Raw genomic sequence first — 17,584 nt, 5'->3', positions numbered from 1 at the left:
TTCTGAAACTTCAATATGCTATCTCTACCTTTTAAAGTTTTCAGACCTGGGAGGTGGAGATTTAGCAAAGGAAGGGCACACACACAGATCAGCATATGTTAACACTTTATTGCTGCGTGCTGTTCTCCCTGTAATAAGACTCAACCAGAAGTCTCTATTGCACATCCATGGCCTGTTTTGTTTTGGTGGGTTTTTTTTTTTTTTTTTTTTTTTGCATCCTCAAAAATATGAGGCTTAATACACTTTAAGCTTGCATTCCTCCAGCTTCACCGTTAGTTACACAAAATGATCTTGTGTTAAGGTAGGGATGGTTAATTTGAGGAACGCCCCCGCCCCCACTTGTGCTTGTGGGTGGAGGGAAGATGAAATGAGTCATTCAGTGTTTTTTGGTAGAAGCAAAAACAATGGATTATTTTACCTGCACACAACAGGTGAGCTATTCTAATTCACCAGAATATGCCATGATACAGCATGCAAGGGGTCAAGCCAGGACCTGATTATGGGTTTTTGCCTTGCATTATCCACCATGGCTTAAGACACGATAGCCTCTGCTCTGGCTCTGCCTCTGAGCCCAAATGTACAGCTGTATGCTGCTCTTTGAAACTGTCTGCCCACAACCCTGGGAAGGCAGAGTTGGCGCAGGAGGAGTTTCCTGTACCTCTTAGCAATAGTAGAAGTCAAACTCCACTAACTGCAATGTAGGTGGGTCACCATGTAACAAAGGGAATGGCTGTGCCTGATTATAGGGAAGCACCTACTTTACAAGTCATTTGAAGGGATTGACAGAATGTATTGAAACTGAGGCTATACTGCTTGATGTTAAAATAGAAGAGAGCTCAGCTCCTCTATCAGCATTCATAGCTTTATGGCTTTCTCCCTGAAGATGCTGATGTCGCTCACGAAGGCAATGTGCTCTCGGTGGAGGATTAGCCTCCCTTCTTGCCTTCCCTGCTGGCAGTTGGGAGGCATGTGGGCTACGGGGGTAACAAATGCAAACTGTAAACACACACATGTGTCTTGCTGAGCATGTTTGCAGCTTAGACGTATGTGAACTGCCTCGCCAGTAAGAGAGCAAGGGCTGTTCTGGGGGCGAAGGGCAAAAGGCGGGTGCGTGGGGCAAGGTGCCTAGCTGGGGAATGGTTGACCCATCTTGTCCTCCACATGTTGTAGGGAGGTAGCAGGGGGGGGGAGCAGTCTGGAAATTAATTTATGCTAGCACCCGGCCAAGTCAATACACCCAGGAAACGGGAACCCACTGTGGAGAACTACAGGCACACTCAAAGGCTTTCTGGACTTGCTCGAGGCTCTCGTCGACACCGTTGTTCACGAGCGACAGGTCAAAGTAGTGGGCGTATCTGCTCCGGATGGCTTCTGAATCCTTCTGAAGCTGCTGCAAAGTTTCCGACTGCACAGGAAAGGAAAGGAAGATGCAGGTATTAGCTCTGTGAGGTGGGGAACTTGCCCTAAACTCAAAGGGGGTAGCCAGCTTAATTCGCTGTAACAAAATCAAGAGTGTGACATTTTAAGGCAGGGGGCAGATTTGGAGAGACTGAAGCCAGTTTCACTGTCCTCTAGGAGGCCTTGACCCCCTCCCCTCATATTTCAGATCTAGAAGTGATCACAAGGCATGGGATTTTCAGAATTTGTGGACGCAAGCCCCCAGAAGTCTGCAGGAATTTCCTCAGCCAGACGTCTGGGGGAATATGCTAAATGAAAATATGTCTTTAAGTTGCTCACAAGCTTTGCATGGGGTCCTGCTGTCCATTTAGCAAAACATGTCATCTATCAAGGGGTGACCCTTGTAAGAGCAAAGCACCTCTTACCTGATTGCCTTTGTTGGTGGGAGCAATGAACACGATGAAAGGGGAGAACTCGGCAGTATGGATGATCTTCAGCGTCTGTCACAAAGGGGACAACAGGGTCACACGGAGGCAGCCATTACGACTGTCAAAAGGTGCTCAAATGGGGCAGGAACCCACCCTCAGAATCTGTACCCTTCACTTTCCCCCCCTCAAGCTGTAGGATTCCTCCGCACAGTTTTTACGAACAGGGTTATAATCCCTATTATTTGGGGAATGGCTGTGGGGCAATTTCAAACCACTATGAAAGAGGGGGATACAAATGGCCTTCAAAAAGTCTGATTACTGAAATCAGAGATGAACTGCTTTGCAGCCACCTGCAAAGTCTGAAAAGCTAATTCTTTTAAGCCCGTTTCATAATTTTTCCACTTCAGCTCTTCTCCCTGTATCTCAGGGTGTGGGTTACAGGAGACTGCTTCCTGAGCACTCTCCTTTCTGCACCTTAAATTGACTTGTCATGTATTAACGCAGGGGTCAGTGATCTCAAGAGGACCAGGGAGAGAGCATATACCCATCCCTGGACCTTGGAGGGGTGCTTCAATAACTCCAGTGTTTTTCTTTCAAAAAAATTTTCTATTGAAAAACCAGCCTATTCCCTCTAGTGACCAAACATTTTTTTTCTTTTCTTTTTTTTAAAAAAAGGCAATTTCTGTTCCATGAGGGTCCTCAAACTTGCTCCTCCATATTCCTTGGAAAGCAAAATGGCTGTTCTGAAGTAACTTTGGGGCAGGAGTGCTAAGGGCCTACATGCAGCCCATCTTTGAGTTAAAGCTATAAAGGTCAAATGACAGACGCTGAAGGGAAGGGAATAACCGCCTTCTTTACCTGTGGTTCAATGTCCAGAATAGCAATTTTGTCCTGTTCATGAATCTTGTGCACCGTCTCAAACTTGGTGCCAAACATGTTGCCCTGGAAACTCCCAAACTCCAGGAACTCGTTGGCAGAGATGTCTCTCGTCATCTCCTCTGTCGAAACAAAATGGTAATCTTTCCCATCCACCTCGTTCTTCTTCTGGGGCCGGGTAGTGTCTGCAAGGAGGAAGAGATGATACAAAAGCTGGGGGTTGCTGGGAGGCAAGCTGGAAAGGGCAGGTGGACTCCTGGGGGGTGGGGGTGGGGGTGGGAAACACAACTGAACTCCAGTCTACCTCCACGTCTTTCAGCCACTGTAGTGCACCGGCTGCCGATTTTACCCCATTAAGAAGCAGTTATGCATTCCCTGTTAAATTTACAGGAAGGGTTTTAGCCGATGCAAAACTTCAAATCCCTTTAACCTTTAGCAGCCGTGTGGCATGGTGGACAGATCACTCGCAAGTGGAGTTTTGGTATTGCTATGCTTTCTCAGGCCACCAGGCAGGGGAGACAGATCTCCGGCTGAGTCCTGGTGGAGGAGGGATGCTCAACGGAGGCTTCAGCAAAAACGGACCCTCTCTGGAAACCATTGCTCAACCACCTCACTGGGTTAACTGACTTGTGTTACTGAGGGATGGCGGTGGCAACAGGAGAGCCAATCCTCAATGAACCCTCTCGCCTTGAAAATCCAATTAATGTCACTATAAGGCAGTTGACTTTGACCCAACTCCGGGAGGCCGTGGAAGACAAGAGGGCCTGGCGTGCTTTGGTCCATGGGGTCACGAAGAGTTGGACACGACTAAACAACAAAGCCAGGGGACAAAGGAACGAAATTGTGGAGGACTTGCAGGAAGGCGTCACAGGTATACTACTACACTGGCGACAAGTGATGGGAGGGTTGGGCCGAGGTCCACCTCTGGCCTCGCATTTGTCCATTTGGACTCTCCATCCCGTTTGCAGAGTCTCCAGGTCTTTGGCATCAGCTGCTCCTCGGTCCTTTTTCACTGGAGAGGCCAAGGACAGAACAAGGTTTTCTGTTTACACTACTCACATGGAATGGGATAGCCAAACTTCTCCGGGTTCTTGCTGAGCAGGGCGTTCTTAATATGGCTTCGTCCAACTCCGCTAGCCCCTGGTTCAAAAAGAGAAAGAGCGAGGGAGAAACGATGTGAGGAAACTGAGGTCATGCCATGTTCTCCCTGGCCTGAAAAAGAGTCCATTTATGTTGGATAAAGGAGACAGTAAAGCCGATGCTAGCCCAACTCCAACGTAGCCCGTCCTGCTCCTCAGCCTCCCCAAGTGCCTTCAGCCACAGTAGACATTGCTTTTCCCCAGTACACTGCATCATCCTCTTGCCCAGAAAATGCATAGTTATTTACTCAATGTGCCTTTTTAAAACAACTACATACACACATCTCTACCCTTGCTTTTGGGGGGGAAAATGAAGTACATCAAAACCCTCTTCACCCATTTGCACCATGAATAATGGACCTGCTGGGATCCCAAATGCTGACAAGTGGAGAGTCTGGACGTTCTGGGAAAAGATCGGAACCTGGTAAGGAGGAAACGTGGACTATGCCACAAAAGGGGGAGAATGGCTGCTCAATTCTTTCTTGGCCTCTGTGCCCATCCCTCCTCTCTCGTTTCCAATCTCTTCCCCTTCCTGCACTTCGCCTTGGGCGACCCCTCTGAGCGTGTCTGTGGGTTCAAAAGCACTCATTCCTATGGCAAGGCTGACGTCCCAAGGCACCTTCTGGCCTGGAAGGAAGCCCCATTCGCCTCCGTGAGACTCATCCGTGTCCTTTAATGCTGGGTAATTGCTTCGGAATACTTCAGGAAGTTTGTGCACCCAGAGATCATGAATATTTTCCTCTGTAAATCAAGTATCTTTAAGGTCTCAGTTCATTCAACGAGTAGGACATCTCAATTCAGTGCCACGAGAGGGAATGATAGCAAGGTATAGAGTACAATGAAGAATCATGGGAGGGTTGTATGTTTGTTGTTGTTTGTTTTGAGTATCAGAAGCTGGGGAAGTAATGAAGAAGAAGGAGAAGATACATGACCACCTAACAATGCAGAGACAGAAGCTAAAGTGGGATTCCTGGGTTATCTTCTCCCTCTAGACATTGCCTAAGGCCCATCAAAGCAAGTGCAAAGGACCAGCTATTTTAAGGGTGTCCCACTTTGGTGGAGGAGAAACAAGTGGCCCATCCAGTCACTTCAGACTTATGGAGGAAAGGGAGCAAGTAAGAAAGAAAGAAAGCACTAATTAATGAGTATTCTATGTTTAAAAAAACAACAACCTGCAAGGAGAAATCTAGGACATCTCTGCAAGCAGAAAGTCAGCATGCGAAAGACATAATTTCCCTGATACTCTTGACAGTGTAGTTGCAGATTTTTTTTTGCCTTGTAATTTTGAACTAATCTTCCACCTCTGCAGCTTCAAGTACTGTATTACAGTTCCTACTTTCTCTCATTTTGATCCATGCATTCACCCAGACCCTGCTTTGCAGCAAAATGGTGTCAGCTCTTGCTAAATAAAAATAACAAGCCCCAAAAACCAGCTTACAAACTCATTTCACAGCAGGAGATGCAGGTGAGCAGGTCTTTTAAAGGGTCAGAAATAGAGCTAATACTCGTGGATTTCTAGGCTGAAGCAGCCCCTGGTTCAACAGGTCCCTCCTCCATAACCACCACTCTAAAAACATGGCATATAGCAACCCACTGTGAGCCCTTGCCCTAGCATCTAGGTTCTACAAGGGGGAAATCTATATGGATTGTCAATTCGGTCCTTTTCCTGCAATAGGCAGATGGGAGAAAATGGCTGCTGATGGCTCAATGGTTGTTGCTGCTTGATTTGTGTCGCCTGGACTGGGGGGGGAACAGGTAGCCCTCCCTATGTTTCAGACTGCAACTCTCACCAGCTGTGGCAAGTACGGCCAGTTACAGGGGATGGTAGAATCTGAAACCCAACATCCAAAGGGCTCCATGTTCACCATCACTATGATCCGCTGGCTACCGGAGCATCTTTTGACTAACAAATGCCATGTGTTTCTCATCCTTAGTTACCCCACCAAAAAGGCCAACAGGGATTGACAGATTACAAAATTTAATGTGGCAAACGAGATTACCTATAAGCACCAGGGTCTTGCGCTTGAAAGCTGGCAGTCTCACCACCTCTTCGTAAGACACCACGTCCAGCTGATCGAAAACTAAAAAGAAAACAAGAGGGAACATTTAACAGATGACTTAAGGTTGAATGAAGTTTAAAGTTCATACATTTCTGATCTTTGCTTTAAAAAGATGAGAAAGCTGTGCTACATCAGCCCAAAAGCCTGTCTTGTCCAGCATTCTCATCCCACAGAAGCCCTCCAACAGAACATGGAGATTTTTCCCCATCCCCAGTGTTGTTGATTAGTCATTAAGTTGTGGTCCGACTCTTCATGACCCCCATGGACCAGAGCACGCCAGGCCCTCCTGTCTTCCACTGCCTCCTGGAGTTGGGTCAGATTCATGTCGGTCGCTTCAATGACACTGTCCAACCGTCTCGTCCTCTGCTGTCCCCTTCTCCTCTTGCCTTCACACTTTCCCAACATCAGGGTCTTTTCCAGGGAATCTTCTCTTCTCATGAAATGGCCAAAGGATTGGAGCCTCAGCTTCAGGATCTGTCCTTCCAGTGAGCACTCAGGGTTGATTTCCTTCAGAACGGATAGGTTTGTTCTCCTTGCAGTCCAGGGGACTCTCAAGAGCAGCACCACAATCCAGCACCACAATTCAAAAGCATCAAGTCTTCAGCGGTCAGCCTTCTCTATGGTCCAGCTCTCCATCCCCACTAACAGATACTAAAGGGGATATGACTTCCAGTACTGGAGATAACAGACAAACATTGTGTTTAGTAGACACTGACTGAAATCCACTAGCAGAATGTCACACCGTGTAAGGCTGACAATATTTCCAGCTGGTGTTTTTTCCATAAATTACACATTTCTGAACCTTTCCACCCCCAAAGGCCTCATCATGTTTACAGGATCCCTTTAGCCTGCGGGAAGCTGTTGGCGGACACAGGATAGGGGTGGATGTCTCTAAAATTTCTCAAAACTGCTGCTGCTAGAATTGACTTTATAGGTGGTGGAGGTGGTTTTCAGAAATTAAAGACCTCTCTTGATTCCTGTGCCCCCCCCCAACAGCTTCTCCAGGATGAAAGGGGTCTCAAAGGAATCTCAAGACCTGAGGATCAGAAATGTTTAACTTACAAAAACCCACAGTCGTTGATGACATCATCAGCCTTCTGCAGTGTGATGATCCACTACTGGATTTTCACCACAAACAGCCTTGATATTTCCAGATCCCCTTTTAAAATGATCCAAAATTCGTTCCCTTCACTCTATCTTGTGCCCCATAAATATCACATACTTCTGCCGGGACATCACAGGCCTCTCTTATGTTGTCCTGAGTCAAACCCCAGCAGACATAGGCCATAGAAGCCACCAAGAATACCCCGTTGAGGGAACCAGGTCTGGCCCCTTTCCTGTTGGCCATCCGCTAGAAGGTAGAGCTTTTTATTCAATCCTCTGTATGCAACGGAGAAGCTGTTAATGGCAGGGTTTTGTTACCAGGTTGAATGCTGCACTCTTCTTAGCGATCGGTTCTTGAATTGTGTCTTTAAATGCTTGAAGTTGGACTTTTAATTTAATCCTCTTTTAAAAACCTAATTTTAGTTGTCATTTATTATTTATTGCCTGGTGTCTCCATGGCATGCTGAATTATGACTGCAACTTGCTTTGAGTCCCATTTTTGGGAGAGAGGCTGGATGGAGGTGATGTAAGCCACCTCGAGCCCTTTTTAAGGAGAAAAGTAGGGCAAAAATATTTTAAATACATAAATCCAATAAACCAACAGACCAGCTTGTGTGCAAGGCAGGTGCTTAACCATCTTGAGTCTTTATCCTTAGAAGATGGGAGCAGATGTAGGAAAAGTTACTTTTTTGCACCATGAATCCCAGAATCTCCCTGGGTGAGAGAGGTCTGATTTCTGCAATTTTTATCCTCCAAAATATCAATTCCAAGCTTGGAAGAAGAAGAAAAATCAAGTGCTTACTTGAGCTGTGTTTTGCCAGATATTTGTCTTTGCATTTCTTCTTTTTTCCAAAAGGGCTACAGGTCTGAGCTGCACCGGGATTTCCCTGGGTCATGCTTGCAACGCGCCTGTCAGAAAAGAGAGCGACATTCAGCCCGGTCTTTCCCTTATCCGTGCTTCCCAACCTTGGGTCCCCGCGTGTTCTTGGACTAAAACTCCCAGAAGCCTTCATCACGAGCTGCGCTGGCCAAGATCTCTGGGAGTTGTAGTCGAAGAACACCTGGGGACCCAAGGTTGGGAACCGTGGATGTATCGTATCTCTTTATCCTGAACAGAAGATGTGGAGAGTGGGGACTGGAGTCCTACTCCCTCCTTCATGAAAGGCATCTGTCCTGCAGGGGTGGGTGAAGTAGAGGGAGAAACGCCAAAGTTTTAAGAACTTTGCCAGGAGCTCTCTGAAGAAGCGAAATGTTCTCTAGGTCAGTGTTCTCCAACCTTGGGCCTCCAGATGTTCTTGGACTACAACTCCCAGAAGCCTTCACCACCACCTCTACTGGCCAGGATTTCTGGGAGATGAAGTCCAAGAACTTCTGGAGGCCCAAAGTGGGGGACCACTGCTCTAGGTCCATGACCTCCAAAGCCGGAAGTGTAAGGATTCAACAGGAGGAAGCTTTGGTCATTTCTGACATCTGAGGCACAGAACGTCCGGTGATGGCACCCAAACCATGCAATGCTAAACTAGGAAAACTCTGCTGGTGCCTTGATGTCACATTAGTACCCAGCAAGAGTATTTTGTTCTTCTTCCTTTTCTTGGCCTTTTTTAAACCTGACTTCTTTTATTCCACTCATTTGTCCACATCCTACTTCTTTAAAAAAATGTGTCGTTCCAGGAAAAGGAGGCAGACTAAAGACATCCCGCCATGGAGCCACGGAGAGGGGAAGGGGCCAGTCAACGCAACTGCGAGGCATCACCACCAAGAGCCTACCATTCTTGTAGCTCCAAAGAGGGGATGAGGCCGGCCGATCCGTTGGGGGAACCTTCCACCCGGCCTTGCCACCAGTTACTGTCGTCCTTGTTGATGATCTCGATGACGTCTCCGGTCTGGAACTTCAGCCCAGCTTCTCTGCAAGGGATCAAGCTGTCTTTTTGGGGGTCGTAGTCAAACTGAGCTCTCATGAAGGTCTGGAGGAAGACAGAAAGGGTTACCGCTCACCTGGTAGGCAAACTCCAGTTCCCAAAGCAGCTCTCTTGCTCCGAGGGGTGAGAGATTAAACCAGGGCTTGGCGGGGAGGGGGGAGAGACTACAACTCCTAGAATCCCAGTGGCCGGGTGGGAGGTTCTGGAAGCCGACTTCTCAAAAATGAATCACTCTGCAGGCTGAGGTGCAGTGGTCAGAGGTCAGACGGGGCCTTGCAAACCCCAGTTTGAAGTCCCCAGAAAGCCACAGAACTCCCTCCCTCCCTGCCTGGCCTTGGGACGATGTCCCTTCTGGTGTGAACTATGGAAAAGGGGAGTTATGAGAATAAAGAGGGGAAGTGGAGACCTACAGACATTGCCTTGAGATCAGTGGAGAAAAGGCAGAACATGAACATGATTAAGCAATAAATGAAAATAATGGAAAATGACTCATGCCACACCATGCTATTTTTCTCTCCCACCCAGTATGCTCTGTTCAGAGCAGCTGCAACGTCCTAAAATCTCAGGCAGAGAGCTGTCCCATTGCCTGCCCCCCACCCCCGAATCTTTCCCTTTTGGCAGGAGATGGCACCAGAATTGAAGCCGAGACCTTCTACACACACAGTGTGTTCTTTGCCACTAACCTCCAGCCCCCACCTGCACTCCCTAGATTAATACAAGCAACTCCAGAGCATGGGGACAAGATTTCCCCCCAGCCATAGCCAACCAGCCCACATCCACTGTTCCTACAATCCCCATCCGTCAGCTGCAGACGTGGCCTCTTTCTCTCCCTCCCCCACACCTCATCTTGTCTGTCTTGTCAAGATTTTAGAACTAGCTTCTTCCAAAGGAAATGCAAAAAAGGGGAGGTTTACTCATCAGTGGATTTCCCAAGCTAGGAAAAGCTTCTCCAGTCAGATTTCTGTTAGTCACACAGTGGTTGCATGATGCAATAACAGCTGTCTCCCGCCCCTACACTGCAAACTGGTGCATGAGAATGATATTCTGCGGTCTTGGGTGTGCCTGGGAAACGACTTGCAAAAGCCCAAAACGATAACAGCTGCAGTGGGTCCGGTTATATGGTGCTTACAGGGTGGGGTAGTACTTGATCTGAATATTCGCTGGCCCAACTGGAGAATCATTCGGACAAGGAAAACGATACAAGGGGCACACAAATAACTTTCCCTACACACCAGCTTGCTCCCAAAAAAACCTTGTTTATCCTCTGAAGCACTGCTTAGGGGCTCCCTTTGGGCGGTGGTGGCCAAGACCTAGAAGAGTTTCCCAAGGGAAGACCGCCTGTCTCCAACCCTCTTGCCTTCTGGAATGCATGAACTAAGGGGCAGCTGAGCAACTTTGGTGTTCGCCTGGTACCCTGCTGACATCCATACCACCACCCTGCCCACTGCTAGAAGTGTTAACAACTCAGACCAAACATTAAGGGAAGGGCGTCTCTCCTTATCATGTTTTCTCTCTAGGCACATCACTATTTCAAAACTTTCTGCGCAAGAAATCAGGCAGTGCCCATGAAATCTGTGCTATCTCCAGTTATCAGTTACAAAATAACAACAAGCTGCTTTGCCAAATGCAAAGGGATTTTAAAATAGTTTTTTATATCCTATAACAACTCTCCTTCTAATACAGTTGTGCCCGGCTTTACAATTACCCCGCATTACAACAAATCCGCTTCACGACGACGTTTTTGTGATCGCAAAACGATTGTCTAAATAGGGTTTTTTTTGCTTTGCAATGATCGGTTCCCTGCTTCGGGAACCGATTTTTCTCAAAATAATGTTTTTTTAACAGCTGATCGGCGGTTTCAAAATGGCCACCGGGTAATTAAAATGGCTCCCTGCTGTGTTTAGGGACAGATTCCTCGCTATACAGGCACCGAAAATGGCCGCCATATGGAGGATCTTCGCTGGACGGTGAGTTTTTAGGCCATTGGAACGCATTGAACGGTTTTCAATGCGTTTCAATGGGCTTTTTATCTTCGCTTTACAACGTTTTCACTTAACAGCAATTTTCCTGGAACGGATTATCGCCATTAAGCAAGGCACTACTGTAACTCTATTTCCACTCTTAGGTGGGCATACTTGCAGTTTCTCTCTTCCCTGATCCTATGCAAAACCGGCCCGTGACGAACCCAGCCTGAAAGAGGGAGAGGAAGAATTCCTGCTATGGTGTGACTCCTTGCAAACCTCACATGGTCAAGACAACTCTATCTGAAGGGTACAGGTACTCCCCACACATATGCATCCCAAACTGCCAACCTGACCCTCACTCCTTTGCCCAGCAATGTCGATTCTCTGGCTTTATGTCCCCACCTTTTCCCCACTGTTGGGACTCGTGGTGGTCAAAATAATATTGAACCAAGGAATACAATAAAAACCCAGACAGGATGCCATTCACTTGTTAAGCAGGATCAATGCAGAAGACCAGCTGAAACCAAGGTGAAAACAGAATCTCTAAGAAAAAGATATGATTCATATGAAGACTCATCCACAACAGTCAAGCAATGGCCACAAGTTTGCCTAAATGAAAAAGTATTTAGCTGCCAACGGAAGGCAACAGGAAGGGGTTCAGTCTAGCCTCCTCTTGCCCTACAGCCAGCCAGAACTACTCGGATAACTTCCTTATCCCAAATTGCCAAAAAAGAAGTGGGCACGCACGCATCCATGTCACATACAGCCCATAAAATACATGTTTCCCTGGTGGAAATTTAGCTCATTCGAAGGTGTGGAACTTTGATTTTAAGGGCCAGAAAACCAAGACAAAGCAATGCTCCAACCAACTCAAAGTGGTCTGAAGGTGGAAACTCCCACCTACCTGAAGGGCAGGAATTCGGCTCTGCTGGTTGGGAAGGACCTTTAGGGAAACTGTTCCCTTGGTTTCTTTCTAGCGAATAACAGGAAAGGAAGAGAGTCAGTCTCTGGCATACTTTGCAGTTCTCAGTCAAACAGAAAACCAAAGGGCTCTTCCCAGTATTAGGAGCCTTGACCTGCAAACGCATCCTCAAGAAGGACCTAAAGGTAGCAAATCTTTAACTAGCTTTTCTTTTCTGCCCTCACGTGTCATTAAGAAGGAGAGAGAGAGAGAGCAAAGACATCCTTATCTTCCCAAAGGCACAGAAAAGGTATCTCACAAGCCAGAGTGGGTGTGATCCTAGGAAACTAAGCTGATATACGTGAGTGATCCACAGTCATGGAATATTTGGATTTATTAATTCTTCCAGCTGCCAGAATTCAGCAGGAAGTCCCTCAGCTTGAATTTTGTTTGCTTTAGCTAAACAATCTCAGAAGAGTTTCAGGATACTTTGTGAAGGCTTTGACTGCCATGATGGCCATCAGATCATGGAGAAGACTATGGGTAGAACTCCATGGGAATTGCAAAGGGCAGGGAAGGGGGGGCGGACAGTAGTGTCTCTGTTTATTAGGCTCTGAGGAGGGTAACTCTCTAAAAACTACCATCCCCTAATCTTTTGCACGTCCCATGGAGTTTAGAAAGCTCCACCCATGTCATTCTACATGCTTGAACAGCCATCACTGCAGACAAACCCTTGGCAAAGAACAGGGGTGTAATCCTGAAACTCTTCACCAATTTCCCGCATCGTATTTTGTCCTAAATCGTGATGGTTTGGAAGGATGAGACTTGTCATCCTAAAGCTCTGGAGGGGTCCAAGTTAGAAAATGGCAACGCAGGACTTCCATACCAGGCATGCTCTGGTACTCCATTCCCCCCAAGGAAGCGTGGTTGGTGGCAGCATCCCATTTTAACGGGATGCTCCGTCCTAGTGCCATTCTCCCCTGTTTTGAGCTCTAAAATGTTTTCCACAGGCAAACACCTCTGGAAAAAGGCTAGGAAGGAAACTAACACGGTTCAATTTCTAGGCTTGGGGAAGTCGTCGTTTTTTTAAACTACAATTCCCAGAATCCCCAAGCCAGTAGCCATAATGGCAGGGGGTATCTGGGAGTTGTGTAACCCAGAAGTGTAACGTTCACAACTCTACATTCCATCAGCGCTCGCCGGTATAGTCAACCGGGAGTGACCGATGGGAGTTATAGTCCAACAGCATGTGGCTTCTATAACTCTCCACCCTAATCCTGTCTAGAAGGGTGTGGTTTGTATTGATTTATTCATTCTCTTCCTGTCTCAGAAATATGACAGCATGGATTTCTGCTCCCCCTCCCCCAGTTCTTTTGCCCCAGGTGTACCTACCAAGATCTTTTGGAGCTGGTCTACCGAGTGGTTGGCCACACTCTTCCCATTGATCTCTAGGATCTCATCGCCCACATGAAGGGAGCCTGCCGGGGGAGGAGAGAGGAACGCAGGAAAGGTGAAAATGGACAGATAGATGCCTGCCAAAAAGCAACCACAGCTGGCTGGCCAAAAGCATGCCACTGCCTCCCCCATTCCGATGCCAAGGGACAAGGTCCTCCCATCACAACAGACACCTTTTTAAGGGACGAAGGCTCAGAGCTTGGTGCAGTTAAGGCTTTGGGATTGTATCCTCCATCCAGAATCCCTCAACCAGCAATGCTGGCTTGAAAGACACAATCCAAAACGGTCGTTTTTCCAAGCTCTTGCCAAGACATGATGTGTGGGGCACGGTGCTTTGTCCTCCGTGAGACAGACAAGAGTCACAGGGGCAGGAGGAATGGCTTCGGGGCCGGCCCTTGCAAGCACCCGTCCCCTGAGATCCCTGCCCCATTTGGGACCCTGGGAAGCCTGACCACCAATTCCCACCGGCAAGCAAGGCAGACACCCTTGACTCTCAGCACAACAGCCGCTGGAGAATACCTGCTTCCCAGCAGCCATGATGATGCCACTGGCCCACCTTCATCACACAGCTCACCTCCCGGATCAGTAGGGCTTGAAGGGCTGACGTAGGGTCAAGCAGGGCTGGAGTGATCATCCCACCAGCATCTCAGCAGATTCTGGGAAAAACCCCAAAGCCTAAAACATGGGGCTTGGGAAACTGCACTACAGTTCCCAGGATCCCCAGCCAACAGGGCACATGGCTGTGGATCCGGGGAGTGGCGATCCCAAAACGAACACGCACCGTTTCGATTCAGCGAAAGAGAATGACATTTTAGGAGTTTGAGGTGGGAGAGAGACATTGCCTCAAGAGTTGGCATGGCAATTAAGAGGTGGATTTCTCCTAAGGAGAATTGTCTATGCCTGCTTGAGCGCTTTACCTTGCCTGTGAATCATGCCCCCATGAAGGATCCGGGCCACCATGCAGCTCTTCTTCTCATTCAGCTTCAACGTGATGCCCTGGAACAGACAGCAAAGCTTTACTTTTTGGAGAGTACAATTCCCATCATTCCGCATACTAGCCGGGGGACTCTGGGAATTGTAGTCCAAAAACCATAAACTTGGGTTTCTCTGAGGAGGCTTCTCTTCTTTGGCTACGTTTTATCCAGGGGGAACAGATCTCTGGCTGATTCCATCCTGGCCCACTTCAATCCTGTTTAATATCATCCTCTCCTATCCAGGTCAAGGGTGGCAATGGGGCACTCCCTTGATGTTCTAGACTACAAATCCCATAAACCCCAGGGCAGAACAGCCCATGGTCAAATGAGAGTTGTGGTCCCAAAAGAACATCCCGGGACATCCGACTGCCTCCCCTGATCCAGATGTTTGCCTTAAGAAGCTCTTCTCACGGCTACAAGGAGCACCAGAATAAGCAAAGCAAGAAGCCTTCATCTTCTCCTGCTCAAGGCTCAACTTTAAGAAAGCAACGAGCTTGGAGCTTATCTAGGGAGGGGGGAAATGAGACCCTCAACTACACCCAATGGTCCAAAGCAGGTTCCCACTCTGTCCTGCAGGAGGGTCGGTCCAGACCCACCCCAATGTTTTCTCCCCCTTTGGTCCTGGTTCTACCATAGCAGGGCTTTCTCCCACCCGCTGGAACCACCAAGGCTTAGGAGACTCTCCCTGACGTCCTCCCAGCTCACCATGGGCTCCTCCGTGACCTTCTCAAACTGGATGAACCTCATTTTCCGCACCTCCCGGCCATTTGCATGCGCCGGGCTGCCCAGGGTGGCTGAGCCGTTGGTATAAATGTCCTCGGTCACTGTATTCGTTGGGTATGGAACTGCCTGCCGAGGCAAAAAGAACAACAAAACCCAGGTTTAGGAGGGTTGCCCGAAACGAGTCTTGGTAGGTCTCCTCGCAAGGAGACACGCTAACTTGGAAGCTTCTCTCGAAGCTCACTCCCCAGGCAACAGCTATGGAGACATGAAGCGCTGTCTGAGTTGAGTCCCAAATAGCTGCACAATCCCTCAGAAGGACAGAGGGATCACGATGGGACCAAAGGCTGCTTCTACACGACCTAAGGAGCTGCCCCAAAATGACACCCACATGTGGGACCTCAATGCACGGGCACCTTCCTACTCATTCCCTGGGGCCCTGAATCCTAGAGGTGAAATACTGCTAGCAAGACTAGTAACTACTGAGAAACTTCTCCATATTGAGGTCCTGCCCCCTTGGAATGCTTATCTAAATTGGCGACTATTGGGAAGTGAAATTTTGTGAATTTCACTTCCCCATGATATGGTGATGGCCACTGACTATTTACTCTGCACCGTTTCATACACCTCTATCAAACCTGCCCAGTTTCCAGTTTTCCTTACATGGGAGGGGTTAGAGCCACTTTAGCATGTTACGTTGCCATTTTCTGCACCATCTCCAGTTTCAGGGACCACTGCTGGGCTCTTTTCTATCCTAAGTGTGAGTCTGTGCATATCTGGACAATGATCGTACAGTGGTACCTCACAAGATGACAACCCTGCTAAATGACGACCCCGCATAACGATGACTTTTTGCGATCACTATAGCAATTCGCAAAACAGTAATTCCAATGGGGGATTTTCGCTGGACGTTGATTAGGTCTGTGCTTCGCGAACCGTTTGTTCGCAAGACAACGATTTTTACAGCTGATCGTCGGCTTCGCAAAATGGCTGCCCTGTGTTTTCCGGACCCATGCTTCGCAGGGCAGCCATTTTTACAGCTGATCGGTGTTAGCAAAATGGCTTCCCTATGGGCAATCTTCGCTGGACGACGAGGTATTTTCCCCATTGGAACGCATTAAACCGGGTTTCAATGCATTCTAATGGGGAAAGGGATTTTGCATGACGACGATTTTGCTAAACAGCGATTTCAATGGGACGGATTATCGTCATCATGCGGGGCACCACTGTATCCATTAGGGCAAATGGGAGCCATCCATACCCCAGACTCCAAGTCCCAACCTTGCTTATTTCCTTGTGTGTGGGTTGGAATACCCATTTTTGCTCCTGGCTCTGCGCACTCCTAGTTGTTAGGCCTTCTATCACCATCATGGCTGGTATATGTGGAGAAATGATTAATCTCAAACGAGTAGCCATTCTTGAAAACATGAGAGCCACCGTTGACCAAGTCCATTGGCTCTAATCACTGCTGTGTCTATTTCTAGCTAATACCAATAAATACATGTTAAAAATCCACCACCAGAGAAAACTAAATACTGTATGTCAACAAACACACATTCAGCAAAAGAAGCTATGTGACAGATCTGTATATTCTGCTACGTTAAAGGAAAGGCTAAATCAAGGGTCAGTTTAATTAAGCAAACCATCTGATAGGCAACCCATTGTTAATCTCAAATGGATGGGCTAGAAATTGGGGTTTGTGGTGCCGGTTGCCTAGCAACCTCAGATGCCTCCTGGGTGATGGGAAGCCAACTTAAGAAATGCGTCTGGAGGTCTAGCTTGTGCCCCATTTAGAGTGCTCCGAAGGGATTATCGAACTGCAAGGTACAGTATTCCAAATGGTCAGTTAAACCCCCCCCCCCAATGTTGAGATCAGTGGAGAAAAGGCAGAACATAAATTTGCTAATTAGGAAAAAGAGACCACTGGTAATGCCGCGGCTAAAAAATCTTGGAAATAAATTTTTTTAAATGCATCAAAGAGCAATGTTTGGAAAGGCTCTCTCTCTCTCTCTAAAGCTATGCCTCTAGGACCAGTAATTCACGAATGAACTCAGAAGCTAATTCATCTGCATCATCACAGCCCATTTCCCCACTGGACTTTCTCTGCTGTACTATCTTTTCACCCTCCCGAAACCTTGCAACTCTCTACACCTAACAAATAGGCAGAGGGAGGCAGTGGGCCAAAACCGGAAGACAGGAGGAGTCCCAGGAATGTTTTCACACTTGATTGCCACGAAGCTATTGGCAGCTTTTTCAGAGCCTTCAGAAAAGGGAAGAAGGACTAAATCCACCACCCTTCCTGCTCCATCACAGTTGTTCTAAACTCTGCTAGCTCTCCTACATGCACAATTTTTAAGAAGAGCCAGTGGCATGTCTCGTAGGGGTGGGCATGCTGGACTTGGGAGACCTGGGTTCAAACCCCTCCTTGGCTAGAAAGCTCACAGGGTGCCTTTGGGCTACCCGCTCTCTCGGCTTGACCCACCTCACAGGGCTGTTGTGAGAATAAAATGGAGGGAAAGCCACACATGTTGCTTTACATTCTCCAGAGGAAAGGTGGAACAGGAATGCGAACAAACGAACATCAGGCATTCACATGACAGATCTCCAAAGATCCTTCCGTTTTGGCTCGGGAACAACACCAAAACC

At 47.8% G+C, this 17,584-nt stretch overlaps 1 protein-coding gene across 1 annotated transcript in view; it reads right to left on the bottom strand.

Moving 5' to 3' along the window:
• Window positions 1-88: 88 nt before the first annotated feature.
• Window positions 89-17,584, bottom strand: part of MPP1 (MAGUK p55 scaffold protein 1) — a 33,543-nt gene continuing 16,047 nt past the window's right edge. Inside the window, exons 2-12 of the mRNA XM_072981268.2 lie at window positions 14,924-15,067; window positions 14,162-14,240; window positions 13,182-13,267; window positions 11,793-11,861; window positions 8,773-8,969; window positions 7,808-7,914; window positions 5,842-5,922; window positions 3,762-3,842; window positions 2,685-2,887; window positions 1,824-1,898; window positions 89-1,405 (exon numbers count right to left, since the gene is read on the bottom strand). Of these exons, the coding sequence (XP_072837369.1) occupies window positions 1,229-1,405; window positions 1,824-1,898; window positions 2,685-2,887; window positions 3,762-3,842; window positions 5,842-5,922; window positions 7,808-7,914; window positions 8,773-8,969; window positions 11,793-11,861; window positions 13,182-13,267; window positions 14,162-14,240; window positions 14,924-15,067 (1,299 nt within the window). The 3' untranslated portion in view covers window positions 89-1,228. The remainder of the gene's footprint in view (window positions 1,406-1,823; window positions 1,899-2,684; window positions 2,888-3,761; window positions 3,843-5,841; window positions 5,923-7,807; window positions 7,915-8,772; window positions 8,970-11,792; window positions 11,862-13,181; window positions 13,268-14,161; window positions 14,241-14,923; window positions 15,068-17,584) is intronic.

Source organism: Pogona vitticeps, chromosome 11 (assembly GCF_051106095.1).
Source record: "Pogona vitticeps strain Pit_001003342236 chromosome 11, PviZW2.1, whole genome shotgun sequence".
Classification (NCBI taxonomy): domain Eukaryota; kingdom Metazoa; phylum Chordata; class Lepidosauria; order Squamata; family Agamidae; genus Pogona; species Pogona vitticeps.
Note: the sequence above shows the minus strand (reverse complement) of the source record. Positions and strands in the feature narration are given on the sequence as shown.